General features: G+C 45.5%; 1 protein-coding gene across 1 annotated transcript in view; it reads right to left on the bottom strand.

Annotated features, from left to right (window-relative positions):
- LOC126981637 (cell death abnormality protein 1-like) overlaps positions 1-21,935 on the bottom strand; it is an 83,494-nt gene that overhangs the window by 36,254 nt on the left and 25,305 nt on the right. The window contains exons 13-14 of the mRNA XM_050833074.1: positions 9,873-10,004; positions 9,587-9,718 (exon numbers count right to left, since the gene is read on the bottom strand). Of these exons, the coding sequence (XP_050689031.1) occupies positions 9,587-9,718; positions 9,873-10,004 (264 nt within the window). The remainder of the gene's footprint in view (positions 1-9,586; positions 9,719-9,872; positions 10,005-21,935) is intronic.

Genomic DNA, 21,935 nt, shown 5'->3' with positions numbered 1-21,935 from the left:
GTTTGTCTTGTTCTTCTTCGTCTTATTCTTCTTGTTCTTCTTCTCGTTCTTGTTCTTCTTCACCTTCCTCTGCGTCAAGCTATCCAATATTTCTTCTCCATTCTTGTTTACTCTTCTTAACACTATTTCGCTTGCCTCTCCTTCCAATGGGAACTCTTCTTCCTCTTCCTCTTCTTCTACGTCTTCTTCGGCATCTTCATCTTCTTCCTCGTCTTCATATTCTTCTTCGTCGAACTCTTCCTCATCATCATCTTGTCCTTCCTCTGCTGCCCTAATGTGGCGACCTGCTCCTTCTCCTGCTGCTGCTTCGCCTTCTGCGGCTCCTGCTGCTGGCTGCTCTCCATCTGGTTGTTCTCCTGCCTGTTCTCCTGCCTGTTCTGCTTCTGCTCCTACTTCCCCTGCTGGCTGTTCTGCTCCTGCTTCCCCTGCTGGCTGTTCTGCTCCTGCTTCCCCTGCTGGCTGTTCTGCTCCTGCTTCCCCTGCTGGCTGTTCTGCTCCTGCTTCCCCTGCTGGCTGTTCTGCTCCTGCTTCCCCTGCTGGCTGTTCTGCTCCTGCTTCCCCTGTTGGCTGTTCTGCTCCTGCTTCCCCTGCTGGCTGTTCTGCTCCTGCTTCCCCTGTTGGCTGTTCTGCTCCTGCTTCCCCTGCTGGCTGTTCTGCTCCTGCTTCGTCTCCCGCCGCCACCTGCGCACCTGTCTGCTCACCTGCTGCCTCTCCACCTGCCTCACCACCTGTCGCACCAACCCCCGCAGCGCATGGTTGAGTGGCAACGGCGGCGTCTTGGGCTGGGCGAGACAAGGACGGGGGGAGAACAGGAGATGTGGTTACAAAGAGAAAAGGAAAATGATTAAGAAAAAAGGTAAGAACAATAGAAAGAAAAGTATTGGAGGAAAAAGAAGGAAGGTCGTGGTTAGAAAGAGAAGAGAACAAAGATGAGAGAAAATAATTGTAAGAGGAATAGAAAGAGAAGGAACAATGGGGAGGGGTTAATAACAAGACATCATAGTTGGAAAGAGAAAAGGAAACAAAAGGTAAAGGAAAGAAGGTAAGATAAATGGAAAGAGAAAGAAAGGGGGGAAAGTATAGCGAGGTCGTGGTATAGAAAGCGAAAAGGAAGAGGATAAATAAAAAAAATAAGAGAAATAAAATAAGAAGAAACGAGGGGAAAAGTAGAAAAATCGTGATTTAGAAAGAGAAAACGAAAAAAAGATATAGGAAAAAAAGAAAAGAAAAATAGAAAGAGAAGAAACGAGGGAAGAAACAGAAGAAGGGAGAGGAGGAGGAGGGAGAAATAGAGGAGGAGGAGGAAAAAAGAATACTCTGAGGTAAAAAAAACAAACAAAAGAGGCAAAGGAAATAATTTGAAAACAAAAGAAATATCGTGAATCAGGGAGTTAATGAGACGTCAACAGGTGTGAGGGACAGGTATCGTAAGGTCGGTTGTGTACTCACCTGGAGGCAGGCAGCAGATCTTCTTATGGCTTCGGCAGTGCGCGGTCAAGTCTTGGGTGCCAAGGCACTTCTCGTCCAACTTATTATATTTGACGCACCGACCCTTGAGTTCCTCGCAGGTCTTCTTCTGAGCCTGACGAAGGGAGAGAGTATCATTAGTGAAGAAAAGGAAAGAGAAGACAAGAAAAAAAAAGATAAAAACGAAGGAGACGATGAAGGGGGCGGCGAAGGGGGAGACGAAGGGGGCGGCGAAGGGGGAGACGAAGGGGGAGACGAAGGGGGAGACGAAGGGGGAGACGAAGGGGGAGAATAGTATTGGTGGAGAAAAGGAAAAGGAAGAGAAGAAAAAAGAAAGACGAAGGGGGTGACGAAAGGGAGGAGAATATTATAAGAGACGAAAAGGAAAGAGAAGGAAAAAGATAAAGAAAACAAAGAGAAATAGAAAGAGAAGGAACAGAGGAAGAGGGAGACCGTGGTTAGGAGGAGGAAGGAGAAAAGGAGAAGAGAGAGATGAGGAAATAAAATGAAGAGAGGTAAGACAAAGAGAGGAGGAGAAGGGGTTGAAGGGAGGTAAAGGATGGAGAGAAGAGAAAAATAAGATAAAGAGAGAAGCAACAACTGAAAAAAGTACAAACAAAAACTCTTGACAAAAAACAAGACAGGAAAAATATAAGCAGGAAATAAACAAGATAAAAAAGAAAGAAAAACATGAGATGGAGGTAAAAACTGAAAAATACAACTCATAAACACTGAGCAGAAGTAAAGAATAAGAAATAAAGAAAACCAAACAATATTTCCAGAATCGTGTGGCCGTCGCAGCGGGCGTCGGTGCCGTCACCGCCAGAATTAGAATTTTCTCTTAACTTCCCTGGGCAGGGGAGTGACTTAGCGATTTTTCAACACAAACTTGCAAAGATAATTTTGCACTCACTGCCATAGCAATGTAAAGCATTATTAAAGGCATGTCCATATAACATGTGTATAAATATTGGGCGTGATGAGGGTGTTTTATCATGTTATAAGATTAAATCCTCCTTACGTAAATAGTTATTCTGCAAGTAAATGTGGCCGGTGCTCAATAGCAAAGGACTTCCGGTGTTATCGTCAACTCAGGCTTGAAAAACGATAGTGTCGCAGAACCTTTGCTATATTGCCAAAATTTTGTTGCAAAATAATAATTTATGTAATGAGAGTATCACTAATAAACAAATAGTACGAAAAAGAAAAAAAAAAAAAATAACACCATATTCGAGGTAGCTAAGTTTTTCAAGCCTTCCAGTACCCGAGGTGTGCAGCTCACTAATTAACCCTCCTTAAGTCCGTGTCACGCGAACATTTTTCCGGCATCCTTTGGTATTTTCATGCTATCTGATGCCGGTACGTGCATCTTTTGGCAGCAAAAGGGGATATGCGCATAATCGCCACCAGTGCGGGCGTCTTTGTTAACATATTGGAGCAGACGACGCCACACACACACACACACACACACACACACACCACCGAACGCACGACACGTGTCTTGTAACTTTCAGTGAAATACAGAGAAATGACTAGGTAATGTTGGCTGGCCAAGAGATGTTGTAGCATCTCTGTGATATGGCAAGAGAAAACAAGTACCTCTGGGACACCAATGACTCTCATGTTGCTGTTCTGGTTTTCTATTAGAGGTGCTACACGCCTCAACAGTTCCCGGTTGTTCAGCCGCATAAAGTCACGAAGGGTCTCCGGATATTCTAGGCTCAATTTCCTGACAAGTTCGTAGTAGGCAATATGCTCTCGGTGTTTCTTCTTCGAAGCCAAAAGGACTCGTTTCTTCTTCGAAGCCAAGAGGAGTCCAGGGACGTTTTCTTGACAAAGAATGTGCCAAAACACACAAATTGAGGCCAACCGCAGCAAAACGATGCCGGAGGAAGATGCTCGTAGACGGATCGACCGTGTGACTACACGTGCACGTTTTGCTGCCGCTACGGGCATCACTTGGTGGCACGATGCCAGAAAGCATCGCTTGTGTGCCACGGCCTTTACCTGTGTGGAGGCTGCGGCCAGGACCACGAGGGTGAAGGTAAGGTACAGGTAACCCCTCATGCTGAAGGACGGGAGGAGGAGGAGGAGGAGGAAGGAGACTTCACTGGGTGGAGGTGTGAGTGAATGTGCTGAGGGTGTGCTGGTGAGGGCTTTTATACACCCTTACACCCCCTCTCTAGGTTTCTCAGGGGGGGATAGGGGGGACGGGGGGGTCAAAACACACCTGTATGCCTTGATCACAGGTGTGGAAGGTGAGCAAGAGGAGGAGGAAGAGGAGGACAAGAGGATGCTCTGAAAGGTGAACAAAAAAGTTACATAAGAGGAAGAGAAAGAGAAGGGAAAGAAGGGAAAAGAAGATGTTAAAAAAAATATGATTACTGAAGAGATGCTGAGGAAGAGAATAATAGATGGAGAGGAAAAGAAGAGGAAAGAGGATATAGAAAAGGAAGGAGAGGAAGAGAGAGAGAGAGAGAGAGAGAGAGAGAGAGAGAGAGAGAGAGAGAGAGAGAGAGAGAGAGAGAGAGAGAGAGAGAGAGAGAGAGAGAGAGAGAGAGACTTATATATTTCAACTATGATGTGTCTCAGCTATTTTTAGCTTTGTGGTCAGTCGTGTTTCTTTCTTCTCTTCCTTTCCTTTCTTTTCCGCCATCTTTTCCATCGTGCCTTTCCCTTATCTTCCTTTCTTTTCTTTCTTTCATATCCCGTTCTCTTTTTTCCTTTCCTTCTCCTCTTCCTTCCCTACTCTTTGTCTTTTTCTTTATCTCACCTGTCGTCTTTATTTCCTTTCCTTCTTTCTTCTTCTCTTTCTTTCCAAGCTTTTCTTTTTCGACTTTTCCCTTCCCTTCCTTTCATTATCTTTCTTTTTCTTACCCATCTATTTTTTCCTTTCTTTACTTTTCCTTCCAAATGTCTTGCCTTCAGTTCCCTTTCCTTGCTGTCCCACCCATTCCCTTCCCTTCCTTTTCCTTACCTTTCCTTACCTTTCTTTGTCTTCCCTTTTCTGTCAATCACTTTGCTTCTTTTATTGTCCCATCCTTTCCCTTCCTTTAACATTAGTATTTTTCCCTTTCTGTTCGTTCTCCTTTTATCTTCCCTTTCTCTTCTTTCCCTTCGCCAATTTCCTTTCCACTCCTTTCTCTTCCATTGCCTTACTTTCTTCTAACTTTTCAGTCTTCCTCTCATTAATTTTCCTTTGCTCTCATTCACTTTACTTTCATTTATTTTCCTTTCCAGTCCATTTTTTTCCTCCCTCTACCTTCCCATTTCTTCATCATCCCTTATTTTCCCTTTCCTTCAACCGTAATACGCCGGAAGCAATGTTATACTTGTGTGATTCGATGACAAGACCCCACCTCGAGTATGCGGTACAGCTCAGGTCCCCTAATTACAGGACGGACATTGAATTACTGGAGAGAGTTCAGCGACGCGCTACGAAAATAATTCCGCCCTTGAGAGAGACGAACTCAGATGACTCAAACTAGCCCTTACGCTTAACGCTTGTTGAGCTCTTACAAGGGGAATCTTTAAGTACCTGAAGAAGTTTCTTAACGTCGTCGACCATTCCAAGTTCACCACCCCGCCCCCCTCACGTGACAAAACCGTCAGTGTCCCAACATCACCTCCCACCTCACAGCCGCCCTTCCCCTCAGGCGCTGCCCCCTCCCCTTCGCCCCCCACCCCTTCATCACCTTTCTGCTGGCACGAAGGCTCCTGTAGGCCCTCCACCTTCAATTTCGTCACCCTCACCTTGTTCATCTTCATCATCACTTTCACCTCATTTGTTTATATCGCTCGACGCCACGATGCTTTACTACATCGAGAACAATTATCAGTGTTTTTTTTATGACACACACACACACACACACACACACACACACACACACACACACACACACACACACACTAAAGGTCCTGGCAGTATCCAGAGATCGAGTATAAGGAGCTTGCTCGGGTTGGGAGGTACTTTCTGGCAATTGCGAGCCAAGTTCATGATCAGCCCGTGGGTGAATTATATATATATATATATATATATATATATATATATATATATATATATATATATATCTATATATATATATATATATATACACACACACACACACACACACACACACACACACACACACACACACACACACACCGCTCCGTAACTCAGTGGTAAAGCTCTGTTCTGCCAGGCTTCACGGTCTGGCAGGCGGAGGTTCAAGTCCCACTCAGGCCAGGGATTTTCCCACTCATAAGAAGCGGTTGTTGTCCCCCTTGAGCAAGGGGAATGGGGTGTGTGAAGGTCCCGGCAGTACACAGAGACAGACTAATGAGCCTTGCTCTAATCGGAAGGGTAGGCCACTTGTGGGCAATGACGAGTTCAGCTCATGATCAGGCCGTGGGTGAATCACACACACACAGACAGACGCACGCGAGCCACGGGAAACATCTCAACCTATCACGAAAAGAATGAAAACACACATACAAAAAGAGAGCTGAGCAAAGAAGCAACACCCCAACAGCAGTATACACCTCTTGCTTTACCATTAGTACTACCAAAAAAAGGAAAAGGGTTGCTAAGGCATGTTAACCCTCTCGCGCACTTTCTCGCCAATTTGCAATAGTGTGAATGGGAAATTCTTTTTTATTTTGAAATACTTATATTCACGCCAATAGCGTCATTATCTCGTTGAACGCGATTCCTCAGCCTCACTCAAATGAACTATTAGCCATCCGCTCCACTGGCGTGGCTCTGACCGCGAGGCAAAAACAAACGCAGTTTCCGTCATACCGGCGTACCAGTCAGACGCTTCCTCTCACTGCTGTGAGCTTTGAACCCTTCGCGCTCCGCGTCGCGGCCATGCGGCTATCTCATGGTGCTAACTGGCGTATCGGAAATCTGAAGGAAGAATAGGAATCCTTGGAAAATTCTAATATCACTTTATTCTGCGTCCATAAATGGACGTATAAATTGTTGTTTTGTATTTTTTTGTCATGAAAATCTACAACTAATAACGAAGCCAATGTTAGATTATTTATGAGGATGAGTGCAGTCTTTGTGGGTGAAAAGTGACTGAGAAACAAAATGCTTTGGCGTACGGATAAACTCCCTGTAGCCGGCCAGAAAAAGGATTCTACAGACATGGAAAAAGAAAACTTATTGAAACCTATGGTGCACGAGAGGAGAGGGTTAAGTGAAACTCGCAGAAAAAGGGTTGGTTTGGAATGTTAAGTGAAACATGCAAGGTAAATACCGTAGAGTTCCACGCTTGGGTGAACGGGAGATCTGCGATGGTTAGTTACATTAGTGGCTTGAATATGCGGCTTTAACACGATACGAGGTAGTTTTATGGGGTTGTTCACTGTTCTTGGGTGAGTTTCTCATGTCATGAGGAGAAAACAATGGGAAACATATGAGAGCTGAAGTTGTTAATGTTATAATAGGAAATATAGTGGGTATCACGGACCTAAGCAACGTCAATATAAGAATATATGCATAGAAAAGAAGATACAGATGATTAAACCAGGTGTGTACAGACAAATTAATAGGTAAGTAGATAGATATCGATGAAAAACAAAGGAATAGAAAAAGTAATGAAATATAAGAGTAAAACTTTAAATACATAAAAAACATATATGAACTGGTAGATATAAAGACAGATGGATAAGTAGATAAATATAAAGATATATGAACTGACAGCAGATAAAAATAATGGCGGTGGCCCAGTGGTCAGTGCGGGTGTGGTGAGCCCGTGGACCAAGGTTCGAATCCCACAGAAACACGCTGATTTTTCAAGCCATCACCGCGTGGCGAAAGATTACCCACATGCTGCCCAGATCTCAGTCAACCGTAACTGAGAGAGGGAGGGAGGGAAAGGGGGTAAGAGGGGTGGAAGATGGGAGAAGAGGTAGATGAAGGGAGGTGGAGGGGGTAGGAGGGGAGGAAAAATGGAGGGAGGGAGGCAATGGGGGTAGGAGGGGAGGGAGATGGTAGTAGGGATAGAGGAAGGGAGACGAAGGGGGAAGGAGGGGAGGGAGATGGTAGGAGGGATAGAGGAAGGGAGACGAAGGGGGAAGGAGGGGAGGGAGATGGTAGGAGGGATAGAGGAAGGGAGAAGAAGGGGTAAGGAGGGAGGGAGATGATAGGAGGGATAGAGGAAGGGAGACGAAGGGGGAAGGAGGGGAGGGAGATGGTAGGAGGGATAGAGGAAGGGAGACGAAGGGGGAAGGAGGGGAGGGAGATGGTAGGAGGGATAGAGGAAGGGAGACGAAGGGGGAAGGAGGGGAGGGAGATGGTAGGAGGGATAGAGGAAGGGAGACGAAGGGGGAAGGAGGGGAGGGAGATGGTAGGAGGGATAGAGGAAGGGAGACGAAGGGGAAGGAGGGAGGAGATGGTAGGAGGGATAGAGGAAGGAGACGAAGGGGAAGGAGGGAGGGATATGGTAGGTGGGATAGTGGATGGGAGACGAAGGGGGAAGGAGGGGAGGGAGATGGTAGGAGGGATAGAGGAAGGGAGACGAAGGGGAAAGGAGGGGAGGGAGATGGTAGGAGGGATAGAGGAAGGGAGACGAAGGGGGAAGGAGGGGAGGGAGATGGTAGGAGGGATAGAGGAAGGGGGAAGGAGGGGAGGGAGATGGTAGGAGGGATAAGGGGAGGAAGGCGAAGGAGATGAGTTTAAAGGAGAAAAACTGTAATAAACTCCTCAGCAGTGCCTGTGTAATTCACCACGTCCTGATCACGAGTTGGACTCGAAATCGCCAGCAAGTACCCTCCGACATGAGCAAGCATACTCATTATAGTCGATCTATGGGTGCTCCCAGGACCTCACACACCATACACCCCATCCCCCTTGTTCCAGGGGGAACAGTAACCACTCCTAGTCAACGGAAAGAATCCGGCCTGAATGGGGCTCGAACCGCCGTCGGTCTGACCGTAAAGCCTTGCAGCACAGTACTCTAACCAATTGAGCTACCGAAGCAGTGTGTGTGTGTGTGTGTGTGTGTGTGTGTGTGTGTGTGTGTGTGTGTGTGTGTTAAATCTGAATAATAATCTCATTTTCTCCATTTGATGAATGTAAAATAAAGGAATGCATATAAATAAAGAAAACAACTATTGATGCAGTGCAGATTTGCAAATAAATATATTTCAGAATATCAACAAAGCTTTACAGGCAGAAGAAAACAATACGATAAATAAATACAAAATAAAATAAACAACAAACTCAGCAAGGTGCAGAGTATGTAATAAGACTAATCAAAGTATCAAACAACATACGCCTTAAATAAAATACACTCCCATACAAACAACGGAGAAAACAAGGAGGGGATGCAGACTACAGCTGACCCGTCCTTAAGATACAATACTCCGCCAAAGATTCCTTTTTTTCTCTTTTTTACTTTTGTACTTCTAAAATAAATCCATGTGTCTCGTCCGCTTCTCGTTCCTGCCACGGCACATCAGGACCCTGCTGTGCCACACTCTGTTCCCCTCCTCACCACACTCCTGACTTTTAAGTAGTGGTGGTAGTAGTGGTGGTGGTGGTGGTAGTCGTGGTGGTGGTGGTACTTGTGGTAGTGGTGCTAGTAGAGGTAGTGGTGGGGGTTGTGGTGGTGGTTGTGGTGGTGGTGGTTGGTGCTGGGGTAGTGGTAGTGGTTGTTGGAGTGGGGGTGGTGGTGGTGGTTGTTGGTGGCTGTTGTGGTAGTGGTGGGTGCTACGGTGGTGGTGGTGGCGGGTGCTGTGGTGGTGGTGGTGGGTGCTGTGGTGGTGGTGGGTGCTGTGGTGGTGGTGGTGACGGGTGCTGTGGTGGTGGTGGGTGCTGCGGTTGTGGTGGTTGTTGTCTCATCTGTTTGAAAGAAAATTACATTATAAGAAAAAAATAGAATCAGCTGTGAAAGAAACACTGACCTCATCAATCACTGCTTTACCAGCCTCTAAAATATACCTACTCTTCTATCTTCCTTAGCTGCAGGTCTTTTACAGTTTTACATTATATATTATAACAAAGAACAAGTGTATTGGCATTTTTCTAAAGAGGGTACACTTCCTAGCCTACCCTCCTTCTTTGAGTTTGCCCCTGAACTGCCTCCCTTACTGTAAAAAGAAAACACTAGAGACTAGGAACACTTACCGATGCAACACACACAGTCCTCGCCGTCACACACTTTCTCAATGACCCAGCCGTTGCATGCTGCCTTCTTGCCCTGACACTGGCCCTTGATCTTCATACACTCCACTGACTGTTCACACACCGGCTCCTCATCTGCAGGAGTGAAGCGAGAAGAAAGAAAAATGTATTTGTATTGTTTTGAAGGTCTTCATTCATTTAAAGGTGTCAAAGGTCTAACGAGAGACTGCATTTGTGTCATTCTAAAAAAGGCAACACATGGAATCACTGTATTCTGAGCAACACTTACGGATGCAACACACGCAGTTTTCACCCTCGCACACTTTGTCGATGGCCCAGCCGTGGCACTCGCTGTCCTTGTCCTGGCACTTGCCGTGGATCTTCTCACACTCCATGGACTGTTCGCACACCACCTGCTCATCTGTGGGTGGGAGGTGAAGGTGGCGGTGGTGGTGGTAAAAGTGGTGATGGTGGTGGGATGTGAAGGTGGTGGTGGTGGTGGTGGTTTGTATGTTGCTGCTCAAAGACCTCAGGAGAAACTGTATTTGAAACCAATTCGATCTTAAATGTATCTGTGACTGTAGTATTTTATCTCTACGAAAGGCAACACTGTAGAGTCAGACAACACTTACCGATGCAACACACACAGTCATCACCGGTGCACATGTTGTCAATGGCCCAACCATCGCACTCGCTTGACCTGCTCTGGCAAACGCCCTTGATCTTCTCACACTCATCTGCTTGATCGCACACCACCTGCTCATCTGTGGGTGGTGGTGGTGGTGGTGATGGCAAGGGGGATATAAATGTTTCTGGCTCCCTATTTTTTTTTTTCCTTTTTTCATCAGTTCTCTGCCTCCTATCCACCTTGTTTGTATGTTCAAATCTATCTAATTTTGTGTGTCCTCATCTATCCACTTTTGTATGTTACTGCTCAAAGATCTAGCAAGAAAATGTATTTGAAACTGTAATTTGACCTTAGCTGAATCTTTAACTGTATTTGCTCTCTAAGAACTGCAACACCAGAAACTTTGTCACACTTACTGATGCAACAAACACAATTATCTCCGGCGCACTTCTCCTCAATGATCCAACCAGCACATTCGCTATCCTTGCTCTGACACTGGCCCTCAACCTTGGTGCATTCCTCCGATGGCTCGCACACCTCGGGTTCCTCTGTGGGAGTGAGACAAAGGTGATGGTTGTAGTGGTGGTGGTGAGGGTAAGGGGAGGGGGAGGTTATGGTGCAGAGTTGTAGTTAGGTAACACTAAAAGCAACACTGAATACCTACAACACTCCAATATTAACTCACAGTCTGTATTTCATTATGGCGTGTTTTGTGTGTTACTGTCCAGTGTTAGAAGAGGTGCATTGTGCTGTTGTTGTTCAAAGAGAGGTAACTGGGAAAAACAACAAGCAACACTCCTTTATGAACTTCCAAAAGATATCTTACAGTCTATCTTTTAGTGTTGCGTGCTTTTTTGTGTGTTACTGTCCTATGTTAGAAGAGGTGCATTGTGCTGTTGTTGTTCAAAGAGAGGTAACAGGGAAAAACAACAAGCAACACTCCTTTATGAACTCCCAAAAGATATCTTACAGTCTATCTTTTAGTGTTGCGTGCTTTTGTGTTACTGTCCAATGTTAGAAGAGGTGCATTGTGCTGTTGTTGTTCAAAGAGAGGTAACAGGGAAAAACAACAAGCAACACTCCTTTATGAACTCCCAAAAGATATCTTACAGTCTATCTTTTAGTGTTGCGTGCTTTTTTGTGTGTTACTGTCCGGTGTTTAAACAAAGAAGTGCATTTATATGTTTCTATGGGAAGGAAAACAGGAAGAAACACAATATCTATACATATCAACTAGTTTGTCTTCTTGTGTTGCGAGTGCTGTAGAAAGCTGTCCAATATTATAAGAAAGAATAGAGTCAGCACTGTGTTGCAAAGGAGGAAACACTAACCATATGAATCACAACACTATCCACTTCTGAAATATTATCTTTGCAAGTCTTATAAAGTTCAGTTCTGTATCACAACAAAGAAGAAGTGTGTGTTTATCAGTCTCAGGAAGGCAACACAACCACAAGCAACACTCACCAATGCCAATGCAACACACGCAGTTCTTGCCCTTGCAGGCCTCTTCGGAGATCGAGCCGCTGCAAGTCTTCTTCTTGTTCTGGCATTTTCCACTGAGTTTCGCGCATTCGTCGCTCTGCTGGCAATTCTTCTTCTCTGCGGGTGTGAGGTGAAGGTTGCGGGGTTGATGGGGTGAACTGGTCCTGGCTCCTATATTTTCCTTTTTCCATTTTTTAAAGTTTTTTGAGTCTTTTTTTGTGTCTCATTTCTATGCGCTGTCTATTCTTCTTTTTGTCTGTCCTTTCTAGCTTTCTGTATTTTTAACGTTTTTAGTCATTTCTATTTTCTTATTATTTGATACATCTTTTTTTGCTGTTCTTTCTCAGGCTTGTCTAGTTTTCTGCCTTTCTATCCATTTTTGTGTCATTTCTATTATGTAACTCTTGCTTTTCTCTTATCTATCCTTCTTTTTGTCTGTTATTCCTCAGCCTTGTCTAGTTTGAATTGTCTGGCTTCAAGATGCTGTTTACCGATACAATACAAGGTACCGTTGGACCTTGGAACCTGCCCTTGCCAACCCAACCTCACGACACTATGAGGATGAGACAGGTTTAAAGATGTTGTTTACCGAAATAATACGAGGCACCGTTGAGCTTTGGAGTTTGGAACCTGCCCTTGCCAACCAAGCCTCACGCCATTATGAGAGAATGAGACTGGTAAAAAGTGTCAGGCTTGAAGATACTGTTTACCGAAATAGTACGAGGTAGCCATTCTCTTCGTAACTCATCTTTGCGTGCCGTAAATGAACAAGAAGGTGTCTGTACTCACTGTAGGAGAATGACATTGGTAAAAAGTGTCAGGCTTGAAGATACTGTTTACCGAAATAGGACGAGGTAGCCATTCTCTTCGTAACTCATCTTTGCAAAGTGTCAGGCTTGAAGATACTGTTTACCGAAATAGTACGAGGTAGCCATTCTCTTCGTAACTCATCTTTGCGTGCCATAAATGAACAAGAAGGTGTCTGTACTCACTGTAGCAGAATGAGACTGGTAAAAAGTGTCAGGCTTGAAGATACTGTTTACCGAAATAGTACGAGGTAGCCATTCTCTTCGTAACTCATCTTTGCGTGCCATAAATGAACAAGAAGGTGTCTGTACTCACTGTAGCAGCAGACGCAGTTCTTGCCCTTGCATCCCTTCTTGCTGGTCTTGCCCTTGCAGCGCTTGTGTTCGGGCTGGCACTTGCCCTTCTTCTTCTTGCACGCCTTCTGGATCTTGCACTTGTTCTTCTTCTTCTTGGTCTTGGCTGCGGGAGGGAAGGTGCGGATCAGGAACCAAATGTACCCACTCACTCTTGGCTCCCACAACCACTATTTGGCCACAAGGGCTGTTAGTCGGGTTCTCGTGGATGTTTTCACGTTCATGGCACAGGAGCCTTGTCAAACTATCTCCACAGTCTTCCCATTTTGTCAAGTCACCTTCGGCGTGGCTGGCGGGAGTGGCGGATATGCCACATCATCGCCGCCACCCTCTCTCTCCCTCATATTGCTTACAGTTAACTGCTTCTAAATAAGTTATAAACACTCTGTATACATTTAATTATATACAACCATATAATTCTACAAAAGATTCGTTTTCTGGGGACAAAAGAATGAGTTTGTATACATCCCTACACGGTGTGGCAGAGCGGCTCGTGGAAAGTTATCAAGCAGTTGCCGTCACCGCGCCGCTCACACCGCGCCGCGCAGCCAAGCCAAGCCTCCTAGACTATTACCTCGTGGCTGGCGTGCAAAAGGCCAAAACAAGAGAATTTATGATCGAAAAATACGTTGAGAGAGAGAGAGAGAGAGAGAGAGAGAGAGAGAGAGAGAGAGAGAGAGAGAGAGTGTGTGACGTGGCAGAAGAGCGGCCAAAGTGACGATAAAATGGAAATACTATAGGCTCTTAAAACTAGCCATGGATAAACCCACAACGTCTAAGAAAGCCTTCACCAATGTGGGTGTGTAGGCCCCCAAAGGTCTGAGAATATATGGGCCCAGGAAAGAAGGATGTCCAGGAAAGGAAGATGTCTGGTTTAATGTTATATCTTGCAGGAGCAGAAGCAGAACAGGCAGAAGGAGAACAAGCAGATGGAGAGCAGCCAGCAGCAGGAGGCGCAGAAGGTGAAGCAGCAGCAGCAGGAGAAGGAGCAGGTCGCCACATTAGGGCAGCAGAGGAAGAAGAACAAGAAGATGATGAGGAAGAGTTCGACGAAGAAGAATATGAAGACGAGGCAACCAAGCAACAAGGCTCATAAAACTACCCAAGGAAAAACAAACACAACCTCTACGAAAGCCTTATCCAGTGTGGGAGTGCGAGCCCAGAGAGTTTGGGAACGCGGGTCTGACTTACGGGCGCAGCAGACGCATCCTTCAGTATCGCAGGCCCCGTCAATGATCTGGCCCTTGCAGTTGTCCCACGGAGACTGGCACACACCATTGGCCTTCTTGCACTTCTTGCCAAGACGACACGCTGATGAAAGGAAGGACGAGGAAAGGGTGTAAAAAGGTATACTCAAGAAAATGGAGAAGATATCAACCCTTGTCCGAATTTCTCAACCATCCTTTATCCTTATATAAAAAAAAATCATAATATTAAAATTGAATAAAGAAAATAAGATAGTCAACCCTCATCTCACGTTCTTTCTCTTCCATTTTCTTTTTATATTCAGAAACTCTAAAAAAGTAAAACAATAAAGAAAATGGGAACGTTGTCACCCCTCATCCCACTTTCTTTCTCTTCCGTTTTCTTTGTTTACTTACATTGGCCCTTGGATTCAGTCTCCCCTTCGGCGGTGGCCCTGTTCTCCGTGCCCTTGTTCTTGCTCACTTTGTTCTTCTTGTTGTTCTTCGTCTTATTCTTCTTGTTCTTCTCATTCTTGTTTGTCTTGTTCTTCTTCGTCTTATTCTTCTTGTTCTTCTTCTCGTTCTTGTTCTTCTTCACCTTCCTCTGCGTCAAGCTATCCAATATTTCTTCTCCATTCTTGTTTACTCTTCTTAACACTATTTGGCTTGCCTCTCCTTCCAATGGGAACTCTTCTTCCTCTTCCTCTTCTTCTACGTCTTCTTCGGCATCTTCATCTTCTTCCTCGTCTTCATATTCTTCTTCGTCGAACTCTTCCTCATCATCATCTTGTCCTTCTTCCTCTGCTGCCCTAATGTGGCGACCTGCTCCTTCTCCTGCTGCTGCTGCTTCGCCTTCTGCGGCTCCTGCTGCTGGCTGCTCTCCATCTGGTTGTTCTCCTGCCTGTTCTCCTGCCTGTTCTGCTTCTGCTCCTACTTCCCCTGCTGGCTGTTCTGCTCCTGCTTCCCCTGCTGGCTGTTCTGCTCCTGCTTCCCCTGCTGGCTGTTCTCCTGCTTCCCCTGCTGGCTGTTCTGCTCCTGCTTCCCCTGCTGGCTGTTCTGCTCCTGCTTCCCCTGCTGGCTGTTCTGCTCCTGCTTCCCCTGCTGGCTGTTCTGCTCCTGCTTCCCCTGCTGGCTGTTCTGCTCCTGCTTCCCCTGCTGGCTGTTCTGCTCCTGCTTCCCCTGTTGGCTGTTCTGCTCCTGCTTCGTCTCCCGCCGCCACCTGCGCACCTGTCTGCTCACCTGCTGCCTCTCCACCTGCCTCACCACCTGTCGCACCAACCCCCGCAGCGCATGGTTGAGTGGCAACGGCGGCGTCTTGGGCTGGGCGAGACAAGGACGGGGGGAGAACAGGAGATGTGGTTACAAAGAGAAAAGGAAAATGATTGAGAAAAAGGGCAAGAACAATAGAAAGAAAAGTATTTTAGGAAAAAGAAGGAAGATCGTGGTTAGAAAGAGAAGAGAACAAAGATGAGAGAAAATAATTGTAAGAGGAATAGAAAGAGAAGGAACAATGGGGAAGGGTGAATAACAAGACATCATAGTTGGAAAGAGAAAAGGAAACAGAAGGTAAAGGAAAGAAGGTAAGAGAAATGGAAAGAGAAAGAAAGGGGGGAAAGTATAGCGAGGTCGTGGTATAGAAAGCGAAAAGGAAGAGGATAAATAAAAAAAAATAAGAGAAATAAAATAAGAAGAAACGAGGGGAAAAGTAGAAAAATCGTGATTTAGAAAGAGAAAACGAAAAAAAGATATAGGAAAAAAAGAAAAGAAAAATAGGAAGAGAAGAAACGAGGGAAGAAACAGAAGAAGGGAGAGGAGGAGGAGGGAGAAATAGAGGAGGAGGAGGAAAAAAGAATACTCTGAGGTAAAAACAAAACAAAAAGAGGCAAAGGAAATAATTTGAAAACAAAAGAAATATCGTGAATCAGGGAGTTAATGAGACGTCAACAGGTGTGAGGGACAGGTATCGTAAGGTCGGTTGTGTACTCACATGGAGGCAGGCAGCAGATCTTCTTATGGCTTCGGCAGTGCGCGGTCAAGTCTTGGGTGCCAAGGCACTTCTCGTCCAACTTATTATATTTGACGCACCGACCCTTGAGTTCCTCGCAGGTCTTCTTCTGAGCCTGACGAAGGGAGAGAGTATCATTAGTGAAGAAAAGGAAAGAGAAGACAAGAAAAAAAAAGATAAAAACGAAGGAGACGATGAAGGGGGCGGCGAAGGGGGAGACGAAGGGGGCGGCGAAGGGGGAGACGAAAGGGGAGACGAAGGGGGAGACGAAGGGGGCGGCGAAGGGGGAGACGAAAGGGGAGACGAAGGGGGAGAATAGTATTGGTGGAGAAAAGGAAGAAGAAGAAAAAGAAAGACGAAGGGGGTGACGAAGGTGAGGGGAATATTATAAGAGACGAAAAGGAAAGAGAAGGAAAAAGATAAAGAAAACAAAGAGAAATAGAAAGAGAAGGAACAGAGGAAGAGGAAGACCGTGGTTATGAGGAGGAGGAGGAGGAGGAAGAAGGAGAAAAGGAGAAGAGAGAGATGAGGAAATAAAATGAAGAGAGGTAAGACAAAGAGAAGAGGAGAAGGAGATGAAGGGAAGTAAAGGATGGAGAGAAGAGAAAAATAAGATAAAGAGAGAAGCAACAACTGAAAAAAGTACAAACAAAAACTCTTGACAAAAAACAAGACAGGAAAAATATAAGCAGGAAATAAACAAGATAAAAAAGAAAGAAAACATGAGATGGAGGTAAAAACTGAAAAATACAACTCATAAACACTGAGCAAAAGTAAAGAATAAGAAATAAAGAAAACCAAACAATATTTCCAGAATCGTGTGGCCGTCGCAGCGGGCGTCGGTGCCGTCACCGCCAGAATTAGAATTTTCTCTTAACTTCCCTGGGCAGGGGAGTGACTTAGCGATTTTTCAACACAAACTTGCAAAGATAATTTTGCACTCACTGCCATAGCAATGTAAAGCATTATTAAAGGCATGTCCATATAACATGTGTATAAATATTGGGCATGATGAGGGTGTTTTATCATGTTATAAGATTAAATCCTCCTTACGTAAATAGTTATTCTGCAAGTAAATGTGGCCGGTGCTCAATAGCAAAGGACTTCCGGTGTTATCGTCAACTCAGGCTTGAAAAACGATAGTGTCGCAGAACCTTTGCTATATTGCCAAAATTTTGTTGCAAAATAATAATTTATGTAATGAGAGTATCACTAATAAACAAATAGTACGAAAAAGAAAAAAAAATAATAAAATAAAAGAAAAAATAACACCATAATCCAGGTAGCTAAGTTTTTCAAGCCTTCCAGTACCCGAGGTGTGCAGCTCACTAATTAACCCTCCTTAAGTCCGTGTCACGCGAACATTTTTCCGGCATCCTTTGGTATTTTCATGCCATCTGATGCCGGTACGTGCATCTTTTGGCAGCAAAAGGGGATATGCGCATAATCGCCACCAGTGCGGGCGTCTTTGTTAACATATTGGAGCAGACGACGCCACACACACACACACACACACACACACACACACCACCGAACGCACGACACGTGTCTTGTAACTTTCAGTGAAATACAGAGAAATGACTAGGTAATGTTGGCTGGCCAAGAGATGTTGTAGCATCTCTGTGATATGGCAAGAGAAAACAAGTACCTCTGGGACACCAATGACTCTCATGTTGCTGTTCTGGTTTTCTATTAGAGGTGCTACACGCCTCAACAGTTCCCGGTTGTTCAGCCGTATAAAGTCACGAAGGGTCTCCGGATATTCTAGGCTCAATTTCCTGACAAGTTCGTAATATGCAATATGCTCTCGGTGTTTCTTCTTCGAAGCCAAAAGGACTCGTCTCTTCTTCGAAGCCAAGAGGAGTCCAGGGACGTTTTCTTGACAAAGAATGTGCCAAAACACACAAATTGAGGCCAACCGCAGCAAAACGATGCCGGAGGAAGATGCTCGTAGACGGATCGACCGTGTGACTACACGTGCACGTTTTGCTGCCGCTACGGGCATCACTTGGTGGCACGATGCCAGAAAGCATCGCTTGTGTGCCACGGCCTTTACCTGTGTGGAGGCTGCGGCCAGGACCACGAGGGTGAAGGTAAGGTACAGGTAACCCCTCATGCTGAAGGACGGGAGGAGGAGGAGGAGGAGGAAGGAGACTTCACTGGGTGGAGGTGTGAGTGAATGTGCTGAGGGTGTGCTGGTGAGGGCTTTTATACACCCTTACACCCCCTCTCTAGGTTTCTCAGGGGGGGATAGGGGGGAAGGGGGGGTCAAAACACACCTGTATGCCTTGATCACAGGTGTGGAAGGTGAGCAAGAGGAGGAGGAAGAGGAGGACAAGAGGATGCTCTGAAAGGTGAACAAAAAAGTTACATAAGAGGAAGAGAAAGAGAAGGGAAAGAAGGGAAAAGAAGATGTTAAAAAAAATATGATTACTGAAGAGATGCTGAGGAAGAGAATAATAGATGGAGAGGAAAAAGAAGAGGAAAGAGGATATAGAAAAGGAAGGGAGAGGAAAGAGGAGCAGGAGAATGAAGAAGGACGGAGAGAGAGAGAGAGAGAGAGAGAGAGAGAGAGAGAGAGAGAGAGAGAGAGAGAGAGAGAGAGAGAGAGAGAGAGAGAGAGAGAGAGAGAGAGAGAGAGAGAATTATATATTTACCCTATGATGTGTCTCAGCTATTTTTACCTTTGTGGTCATTCGTATTTCTTTCTTCTCTTCCTTTCCTTTCTTTTCCGCCATCTTTTCCATCGTGCCTTTCCCTTATCTTCCTTTCTTTTCTTTCTTTTATATCCCGTTCTCTTTTATCTTTCCTTCTACCTTCCCATTTCTTCATCATCCCTTATTTTCCCTTTCCTTCAACCGTAATACGCCGGAAGCAATGTTATACTTGTGTGATTCGATGACAAGACCCCACCTCGAGTATGCGGTACAGCTCAGGTCCCCTAATTACAGGACGGACATTGAATTACTGGAGAGAGTTCAGCGACGCGCTACGAAAATAATTCCGCCCTTGAGAGAGACGAACTCAGATGACTCAAACAAGCCCTTACGCTTAACGCTTATTGAGCTCTTACAAGGGGAATCTTTAAGTACTTTAAGAAGTTTCTTAACGTCGTCGACCATTCCAAGTTCACCACCACCCCGCCCCCCTCACGTGACAAAACCGTCAGTGTCCCAACATCACCTCCCACCTCAGAGCCGCCCTTCCCCTCAGGCGCTGCCCCCTCCCCCTCGCCCCCCACCCCACGAAGGCTCCTGTAGGCCCTCCACCTTCAATTTCGTCACCCTCACCTTGTATATCTTCATCATCACTTTCACCTCGTTTGTTTATCTCTCTCGACGCCTCAATGCTTTACTGCATTGAGAACAATTATCAGTGTTTTTTTATGACACACACACACACACACACACACACACTAAAGGTCCTGGCAGTATCCAGAGATCGAGTATAAGGAGCTTGCTCGGGTTGGGAGGTACTTGCTGGCAATTGCGAGCCCAGTTCGTGATCACCCCGTGAGTGAATTACACACACACACACACACACACACACACACACACACACACACACACACACACACCGCTCCGTAATTCAGTGGTAAAGCTCTGTGCTGCCAGGCTTCACGGTCTGGCAGGCGGAGGTTCAGGTCCCACTCAGGCCAGGGATTTTTCCACTCATAAGAAGCGGTTGTTGTCCCCCTTGAGCATGGGGAATGGGGTGTGTGAAGGTCCCGGCAGTACACAGAGACAGACTAATGAGCCTTGCTCTAATCGGAAGGGTAGGCCATTTGTGGGCAATGACGAGTTCAGCTCATGATCAGGCCGTGGGTGAATCACACACACGCATTTCCTCAGCCTCACTCAAATGAACTATTAGCCACCCGCTCCACTAGCGTGGCTTTGACCGCACAGCAAAAACAAAGGCAGCTGCCGTCATACTGGCATACTAGTCAGACGCTTCCTCTCACTGCTGTGAGCTTTGAACCTTTCGCGCTCCGCGTCGCGGCCATGCGGCCTGCAGGGGATATACCCTTCTTACCTTTTCACTGAGGTAGATATACAGCTACGAGAATGTGAAATCAAATGTATTTATTTTCGCACTAGTTGCGCACCAGTTTATAGTCTTCTACTTCTAAATTCCACCACAATAAAACTATACGAGATATTGAAAACAGTTGTTTTTCTTTTTCGTGAGAGATTTCCTTGATTTCTGCTTTACAAATTGTGATAAAAAAGCTGATTTATCATTAGTTTTGAATAAAAATAGAGGCAAAGAACAAATAAAAGGTGCACTTTCTTCATTGTTTTAGGAAGTTTTTACTTTTACGCTGTCTCATGGTGCTAACTCTCGTATCGGAAATCTGAAGGAAGAATAAGAATCCTAGGAAAATTCTAATATTACTTTATACTGCGTCCATAAATGGACCTCTAAATTGTTGTTTTGTATTTTTGTATTATGTCATGTAAAACTACAACTAATAACGAAGCCAATGTTAGATTATTTATAAGGATGAGTGCAGTCTTTGTGGGTAAAGTGACTGAGAAACAAAATGCTTTGGCGTACGGATAAACTCCCTGTAGCCGGCCAGAGAAAGGATTCTACGGACATGGAAAAAGAAAACTTATTGAAACTTATGGTGCACGAGAGGAGAGGGTTAAGTGAAACTCGCAGAAAAAGGGTTGGTTTGGAATGTTAAGTGAAACATGCAAAGTAAATACCGCAGAGTTCCACGCTTGGGTGAACGGGAGATCTGCGATGGTTAGTTACATTAGTGGCTTGAATATGCGGCTTTAACACGATACGAGGTAGTTTTATGGGGTTGTTCACTCTTCTTGGGTGAGTTTCTCATGTCATGAGGAGAAAACTATGAGAAACATATGAGAGCTGAAGTTGTTAATGTTATAATAGGAAATATAGTGGGTATCACGGACCTAAGCAACGTCAATATAAGAATATATGCATAGAAAAGAAGATACAGATGATTAAACCAGGTGTGTACAGACAAATTAATAGGTAAGTAGATAGATATCGATGAAAAACAGACGAAAGGAAAAAAAATAATGAAATATGAGTAAAACTACAAGTATACATAAAAAAAAACATATATGAACTGGTAGATATAAAGACAGATGGTTAAGTAGATAAATATAAAGATATATGAACTGACAGCAGATAAAAATAATGGCGGTGGCCCAGTGGTCAGTGCGGGTGTGGTGAGCCCGTGGACCAAGGTTCGAATCCCACAGAAACACGCTGATTTTTCAAGCCACCACCGCGTGGCGAAAGATTACCCACATGCTGCCCAGATCTCAGTCAACCGTAACTGAGAGAGGGAGGGAGGGAAAGGGGGTAAGAGGGGTGGAAGATGGAAGGAGAGGTAGATGGAGTGAGGTGGAGGGGGTAGGAGGGGAGGAAAAATGGAGGGAGGGCGGCAATGGGGGTAGGAGGGGAGGGGATGGTAGTAGGGATAGAGGAAGGAGACGAAGGGGAAGGAGGGAGGAGATGGTAGGAGGGATAGAGGAAGGGAGAAGAAGGGGAAGGAGGGGAGGGAGATGGTAGGAGGGATAGAGGAAGGGAGACGAAGGGGAAGGAGGAGGAGATGGTAGGAGGGATAGAGGAAGGAGACGAAGGGGAAGGAGGGGAGGAGATGGTAGGAGGGATAGAGGAAGGGAGACGAAGGGGGAAGGAGGGGAGGGAGATGGTAGGAGGGATAGAGGAAGGGACACAAAGGGGGAAGGAGGGGAGGGAGATGGTAGGAGGGATAGAGGAAGGGAGACGAAGGGGGAAGGAGGGGAGGGAGATGGTAGGAGGGATAAGGGGAGGAAGGCGAAGGAGATGAGTTTAAAGGAGAAAAACTGTAATAAACTCCTCAGCAGTGCCTGTGTAATTCACC

The sequence above is a fragment of the Eriocheir sinensis genome, chromosome 49 (assembly GCF_024679095.1).
Source record: "Eriocheir sinensis breed Jianghai 21 chromosome 49, ASM2467909v1, whole genome shotgun sequence".
Lineage (NCBI taxonomy): Eukaryota > Metazoa > Arthropoda > Malacostraca > Decapoda > Varunidae > Eriocheir > Eriocheir sinensis.
The sequence above is the reverse complement of the archived record's forward strand: the minus strand, read 5'-3'. Positions and strand labels throughout refer to the sequence as shown.